The following is an 8,169-nucleotide window of genomic DNA, read 5'->3' on the forward strand; positions in this document are numbered from 1 at the left end:
TGTTATGTTCGTATTTGTATTTGGAAGCTTTATTTCAAATTTGGGAGGAGTTTGGGGGTAGTTTGATTGAAAATGAAGTTGCAAATTTGAAAAACACTTGTTGAAACAACTTAGAAAAAGTATGCCAATCTGGTAGACGTTGATGATCAATTTAACAGATAGATAGACAAAATATAACATCAACTCTACCGACCTGGTAGAGAAATCTCTGAAGAGAAGAAGTATGACAATTCAGTAGATTTCAATGAACAACTTAATAGATATGTAGAGTAATAATAGCATCAACTCTACCGAATTGGTATAAAAATCCTGAAGAGCAAAAGTATGATAATCCGGTAGACTTTGATGAACAATTTAATCCGCTAGAGAAATCCTGGAAGAGCTTGTGCTAGTCTGGGGGTCATTTTCTAAATACCGCAAATTTTGAGGACATTCCGCTAAGACCACCCCCAAAAAGTCTTTTTGTGTCAATCACCCATACACCCGTCCTCAAAATAATAGTCGAAAATTGCCCATCAACTCCTTTGATTGCGAGTCATCAAAGGGATGAATGACCGCTAGCGGGGGAAAGCGATAGAAATTGGTTGGGGTTTTTGATTTAGTTACAAGAAGTACTTCTTTGCTCGTTTGTAGCGCCTCAACTCGAGTTTCCGCTGTAGGATTGAATGAGGTGAAGAGAGCTGAAGCCAAGGTTCCTTGCTACGTCCCATAGTATAATTTTATATATTAATATTTAATATACAAAAATATACATATTTTATAAATAATTAATGTATATATTTTTTGTATATTTGACTAGCGATTTAATTATTTTTAGCCGACATGCCAAATATATCACAAAAGGATAAATGTGAATTATTGAAAGTAAAAAGTGGATTTAATTATCATGATTAATAAATATTAATTACAATAAAACTATGAAAATTGGAGCTTCATTTGTTTTCTTTTCATTTCTTCTGTCATTAATATTCTCTCTGTTTCAATTTACGTGACACTTTTTGTTTTTCGAGATTCAAATGTTTTAATGTTGACCATGCATTTTAATATAGAATCATTTAAGTTTAAAATAAAGTTTACAAATTTGAAAACTACGTAAAAATGATATAAGTTACAATAATTTATAATTTAAAATATTTAAAAGGTATATAAAAAAAATTATGATGAAAGTATACTTTTTTGAATTCTTGAAATCCAAATACCTTCACGTAAATTAGAAGGGATGGAGTACTATATTTCATTTCACTGTTTGCATATACATAATCTATCATGGATCTCTAAGTTAAAAGAGTTCAATATTAACAATGTTTAAAACTGATCCCATAATATTGATCAACGAGTGAGTGCTACACCAAAATATTTTAATAATATGAGAAGAGATTAAAGTAGCAACCGAAAAATATATCCATCCAAAATTAGTAAAAAAGCCAGCCGTAACCAAAAAGTATGAGCCACATATATTCTTTCCACACATAGGAAATAAGAGTTCACATTAGTATAAATAGTTTGAGTAGTAAACCCTAGCATTTCCTTCCTCTTTATTCTCTTCTTCATATCCATATATACTTCTTCTTGCACCTTGGTCTTACATTTACTCCATGTCCTTTCTCTTCATAGCTACTACAAACTCGTAATCACTTAAGTTTTCTTTCGATTTAACGATTCAGTATTTGAAATCCACTGATCCGTCTGCTGCTTTAAACTAATAATATCTTCGCACTGAAAAATATTACAAAGGTAGCAATCGTGGATCGAAGGTATGGGAAGAGGCCCTTTTCCTCCAATGAATCGGAGGAGAAAGAGGATAACACGAATACTACTACTACTACTACAAATGAAGAAGAACCTATTTTCCCTTTTTACTCAGCTCGATCTCAACATGACATGTCTGCTATGGTTTCTGTTCTCTCTCAAGTTATTGGCAGCACTACTACTACTACTACTAATAATAATAATAATACCAATATTTCTTCAGTTAGTTCCTCCGTGAATGGAATTAATCCATTAACCCTACCTCAATCAACTGGTGCAAATCTGCAAAACCAATCTCAGTCCGTCCAAGAACAAGGTATTACATCATACTATTATATATATTTGAGCCCCCTTTTTTCCCTTAATTAATTGAAGAATATATTTTTCCATCCTGTTATGATCGATCTTCACTAACAAAATAAATTAAAGGGACTATTGTATGGCTTATTGTATGATATGTTTTGTACTTGCATTTTTTTTTCCTTAAGCGAAAGCTTATCTTTAATTTGTAGATTATCTTTATGACAATAACTAATCTAAGTAATTAATATTATTTTTAATGTGCGTGCGCCACTTGATTTCTAGAATACACAGTCAACAAATTACCAGGATTCTATTTTTAACAACTTCATGGTTTCTTTTTCTTTTTTATTAAATTATGTGATCAACAATTTTGTTATGTTTTTATCTTATATCCAAGGTGATCAGTACGTGTAAATAAATTTTTATACCATCAATACAATTTAACGTGTTTTTGATAGTTACTTAATTACCTTATATTCCATGTTATTAATTACAATAACAATAAACCTAGTAAATCCCACAAATAGCAGTCTTGAGAGTGTAGTATGTACGCAGACTTACTTAGAAAGATTGTTCCCGGTAGACTCTCGGCTCCAAGCAAGCATTTCTATGTTACTTATTATGGATAATTTATAACCTTTAATTTTCTGTAAAATAATTTTTTTTACACTGTGAGTATATAGAAGTTAAACTCGTGTGTTACATGTGTATGAAAAGGAAATCAGCAGAGAAAACGGCATTATAGAGGAGTAAGACAAAGACCGTGGGGAAAATGGGCAGCCGAAATACGTGACCCAAAAAAAGCAGCTAGAGTTTGGCTTGGAACATTTGACACTGCTGAAGCTGCAGCAATTGCTTATGATGAAGCTGCACTTAAATTCAAAGGCAATAAAGCTAAACTCAATTTCCCTGAAAGAGTTCAAGGCAAAACTGAATTTAGTTTTCTCACCAATACTACACAAGATTTGGGCATAGTTGGTCAGCAATTTCCAGCTACTAGTTCCATTAATAATAATCTCCCTTATTTTCAACCTAATTATTTGTCTCAAGAACATTTTCCTAATGTGCATCACTACGCACAGTTGCTTCGAGATGGAAATAATTTTGAGATGAATTTTGGGGTTTCGCCGAATTTTTATCAACCAATATCAGAAGGTTTTGTTTCGGAATCGTTACCGAATACATCATTGGAATTACAACAAGGAACATTTCATGAGCAGGAACAAGAAGTTAGTTATAATCAGCAGCAAGAAGAAGATTTTCTGAGATTTCCATTTCATTATGGGAATTCTAATTCAAGTACTGGACCTAATACTGGTGAAAGTAATTGGGAGGATTTTGAACATAGAAAGTAATTTCTTGCTATGTAATTGAGGCGCAACGACTTTCGTGCAACTGCTACGCTCTTCGTAAGGGTTCTTGAAGATGTTCGTTATAATTAAGTTCGTAACAATTAATTAAAGTTCTTTGGTCTATCGGAAACAATATTTCTATCTCTTCGAAGATAAGGGCAAGGTCTACGTACACCCCTTCCTCCCCAGACTTCACTAGTAAAATTTTACTCTGAGTATGTTATTGTTGTTGTTATTATTATTATTGTTGGTGTAAAATGCGAGTTTTTTTCCTCTGTTTTTCTTTCAGAAAATTGTAACTTTGGAAGGTTTGTTTACGCTTCTTGTTTAGTTATTACTACCCCGCCGAGAAAAGATCTTTTTTATGAACCTAGCTATAGAAAAATGTCGTGTGATTTTCTATGTTTAAAGTTTCCATTTGTTTCTCTTCATATTTCTCCCAAACTTCAATCGAGTATTTTACTATGGGTTGAAGTTTCACGACAATACAACAACAGATTCAGTAAAATCCCACAAGTAGGGTTTGTGGAGGGTAATGTGTACGCATATCTTACTCCTATCTTGCGAAGGTAGAGAAGTTGTTTTTGATAGACTCTCGGCTCAAGAACAATGAAAAGGAAGCAAAAAATAAACATTAGCACCAACAAGGTAATAGGATAACGGAAACAAATATAATGACACAACATATAATAACAAAGATCTAGGAATACGAAAATACAAGAATACCACCAAAACCACTGGTAAAAATGACACAACGTCTAATAAAAAGGAACTAGGAATATAGGAAAATATAATACTAGTACTAATACTACCAGTAGGACTAGGAGAAACTTTCGACTACATGTCAATCCACAACCCTAAATCTCGACCTCCACACCTTCCTATCGAAGGTCATGCCCTTGATAAGCTGAAGTTTCATGAAAATAAATGTAAAAAAATCACCATCAAATAATGATGGATAACAATTGGTAATTCTTTCCATCAGATACATTAACCGGATAAATAGAATAAGAGCTTGCTATAGCTAATCGCGTGTGTATATATATATATAAAAGTTAAATCTTATTTAGTTATATCTCAATTTCAGATTAAATGCTCAAGGTTACATTAATTTTTATGCACCTCTACTTTAATTTAGTTATATATGTTGATATTGCATAAATGACGCAATTAGTATGGTAATTGCGTAGCTAAAGTTAGTAGGCAGTTTCGTTAGCCTATTTTGCATGGCAATGTAAGAGGTGCCCCCAACCCCAAGCTTTATAGGTAGGAACTAAGATATCGCTCCCATCCACTTTAAACACGTGTGTAATATTAATTAATTTATTGGACCCTCCTTTTTATTCTTTTCTTGTAATTAGTTAATGGCGTTATAGCTTTTATTAATTTGAAATAAAAGGCCTATAAATTAAAGAATTTAATCTATTCAGTGAAACTCTATATCCCTCTTAGAATTCATTTAAGAAATACTATATTATGACTCTCAATTTGCTAAGTAGTGTTTCACTGACTTGAAAAGTCTCTTTATTAATAAGGTCACAAGCAGGCTAGTTTCGGCTATTACAAGATCAATATATACCAAAAAATAAGAGCTATATCTACTTTGGTAATGATATTATTTCAAATAGGGATTTGAGGTATATACACCGATAATATAATAATCAATGCAATTTAATATGTTATTATAACTTACTATCTAGATTATCAATTAATAAGTTAGTACATCGTATTACCTTTTAAATTACCTAATATGTAAATAATTATTACACTGTTAGTGCATATATATAATTTAAATTCTTCCAAATATTTTTATTATCTAAGGATCATATGATTAACTCTCAGGAGTCTGGTATAATATTCCAAACAATAATTATGAGCTCGTGATATTTCTAGTAAATCTTATTGTCTTAAGTGAGATTTCATCCTTCTTTTTTCCGTTGATATTGTTAGTAAACTGTATTTGTAAAATAATTTTGAAAAATATAAATTAACATAAACAGAAATGAAAAATAGAAATAGAATTTTAATCCGAGCCCATTGAATTCACAGTGTTTCCTTAAGGAATTTAATCCCCTCCTAGTACCCAAGGTTGTGGACTATTTCCTCTCAGAATAGATCGAATTATACACTGGTGTAGTGGTACTTCAAACCCCAGTATTTCAGCGAACACAAAGTTCGGTAGCAAATCACATTTACTGTTGCTTTATTTGATGTTAAAAGTACGCAGAAGAAGGAGGAGAAACTCAGAAAATCGTATGGAAATTCTGAATAGAATAGTCTTGTATTTATAGCCAAAGTTGGGCTAAAATCTGAAGAGGTGCAACTCTTCAGAATGGCTGTTTATGCAAAACGGCTACATCATAAATGCCATAACATAAATTGCTATTTACTCAACAATAAAGAGGGAAAATAAAGAGGAAAAATTGAAGAGGGTAGTTTAATTTTCAGTAACACAACTGAAAAACGGATTGGATTTAATATTAATATTTATTTTAATATTAATATTCTGTTATTAAAATAAATATTTAATAACATTTCTATTAATATTTTACTATTAACAAATAAATTTGGTCCAAAAATTTAATCAATCAATCATTTGACTAAATCCGAAGCCGAAGCCGAGGCGAGCGAGCGACGATGACGACGACGCGAGGCTCGCCTTCTTCTCAACTCTTTAAGAGCTAGAAGAAGAGCAATTTCTTATATACCCATAAAAAACTTCTTTCTTTTCCAATATTGGACAATGTCCCTTTGCCAAAGGAGAAAACTTAAAATTTCACTTAAAAATTTCATTTCCCTCCATTTCCCATTCACCCTATTTTAAGCATATCATATAATTAAAAATCCCAACAATCACCCACATGAATGGGGAATGGCTATATCACGGAAATATGCATGAAAAATTGTGTGATTTGCAAGCAAGGATTAATTGTATCTTGATAAGTAGGTTTCCCTTTGAACTTTCCGTAGTGAACTTATGTCGGATATACTCGGTCAATCGGTAGATTTGATATCTTTGAACCGTCGAACTTTGGTGTATACCTAGACAACCATAAGTCACACCACCAACCCTTAACCGTCTTTGGTTCTCATTGTTGTGTTCGTTTCAGCCATGAACACCGCCTGGTTTCATAAGTGCGTAGAGAACTGGCCTTACAAAGTTCTCCTTGAAGCGGCTAACACTTCACACTTACATAGGTGATTCCTAAACGTTTCATCCCATAGATACACTATTTGATATACCCCGTATCAAATTTAGAAATCATTAAAAAGCCTTAATGCTTTATCCTTGGTACTGAACATTGTCTCATCACGAGAATGGACCAAAAGTTTAGTTGACAATGTTAAACCGTAATTAATGACTTTGTTTGATCTCCTTGAACCTAGATCTTGGGATCTCTAGTCTTCTAGGTAGAGTTACCACCACTATGACTTGTTCTCGGCCACAGTCTCATTCCTCTTGATGATTTCTCAACTACCTCTCTAGTTAGGCCTTTTGTAAGTGGATCCGATACATTATCACTTGACTTTACATAATCAATCGTGATAATTCCTCTAGAGAGTAATTACCTAACAGTTTTATGTCTTCGTCGTATATAACGAGATTTACCGTTATACATAACTCTTCCAGTCCTTCCAATTGTCGCTTGACTATCGCAATGTATGCATATTGGTGCCAATGGTTTGGGCCAAAATGGAATATCTTCCAAGAAATTCCGGAGTCATTCAACTTCTTCATCGGCTTTATCTAAGGCTATGAATTCAGCCTCTATTGTACAGTGGGCAATACAAGTTTGTTTGGACGACATCTAAGATACCGCTCCTCCACCAATAATGAATACATATCCACTTGTGGACTTGGAATCAGCTGATCCGGTGATCCAATTTGTATCACAGTATCCCTCAATGACCGCAGGATATTTGCTGTAGGGCAAAGCAAAGTCCTGGGTATGTACTAAATGTCCCAAAACTCGTTTTATTGCCATCCAATAAGATTGACCTAGATTGCTCGTGTATCGACTTAATTTACTTATAGCACAAGCTATATATGGCCATGTACAATTCATGATGTACACTAAGCAACCCAACACACGAGCATTATCCAATTGTGATATGCTTTGGTCTTTGTTCTTTGCTAATGCAAGATTCACGTCAATTGGAGTCTTTACAACTTTAAAGCCCAAGTGCTTGAATTTTTCAAGTAATGTCTTAATACAGTGAGATTGTGACAATGCCAGACCTTGAGAAGTCTTATGGATCTTAATTCCCAGAATTAAATCAGCAACTCCCAAGTCTTTCATATCAAACTTGCTAGTTAGCATACACTTAGTAGCATCTATATTGGCAATGTCATTACTCATTATCAGCATATCGTCCACATAAGAAAACAATGACTAAGTGATTTGGAACATTTTTAATGTACACACATTTATCACATTCATTTATCTTAAACCCGTTTGACAACATTGTTTGGTAAAATTTCGCATGCCATTGTTTGGGTGCTTGTTTTAGTCCGTAAAGGGACTTAACAAGTCTACACACTTTCTTTTATTTATCTGGAACCACAAACCCTTCAGGTTGTTCCATGTAGATTTCTTCCTCCAACTCTCCATTTAAGAAGGTCGTCTTAACATCCATTTGATGAATTTCAAGACCATAAACTACAGCTAACGCTACTAACGTTCGTATGGACGTAATTCTTGTAACTAGAGAGTATGTATCAAAATAGTCAAGACCTTCTCGTTGTCTATACCCTTTGACTACA

General features: G+C 33.2%; 2 protein-coding genes across 2 annotated transcripts; one reads left to right on the top strand and one right to left on the bottom strand.

The window, feature by feature from the left end:
- Positions 1 to 1,486: 1,486 nt before the first annotated feature.
- On the top strand, positions 1,487 to 3,814 carry LOC104249459 (ethylene-responsive transcription factor ERF113-like). Its single transcript, XM_009805893.2, has 2 exons — positions 1,487 to 2,065; positions 2,770 to 3,814. Exons 1-2 carry the CDS (start codon positions 1,882 to 1,884, stop codon positions 3,405 to 3,407), a joined length of 822 nt encoding a protein of 273 aa, XP_009804195.1. The 5' UTR covers positions 1,487 to 1,881; the 3' UTR covers positions 3,408 to 3,814.
- Positions 3,815 to 7,213: 3,399 nt separating this feature from the next.
- Positions 7,214 to 7,765, bottom strand: LOC138879089 (secreted RxLR effector protein 161-like). The gene has a single exon (XM_070158663.1). It carries the CDS (start codon positions 7,763 to 7,765, stop codon positions 7,214 to 7,216), a length of 552 nt encoding a protein of 183 aa, XP_070014764.1.
- Between the last annotated feature and the right edge of the window lie 404 nt (positions 7,766 to 8,169).

Source organism: Nicotiana sylvestris, chromosome 10 (genome assembly GCF_000393655.2).
Source record: "Nicotiana sylvestris chromosome 10, ASM39365v2, whole genome shotgun sequence".
NCBI classification, from domain to species: Eukaryota; Viridiplantae; Streptophyta; class Magnoliopsida; order Solanales; family Solanaceae; genus Nicotiana; species Nicotiana sylvestris.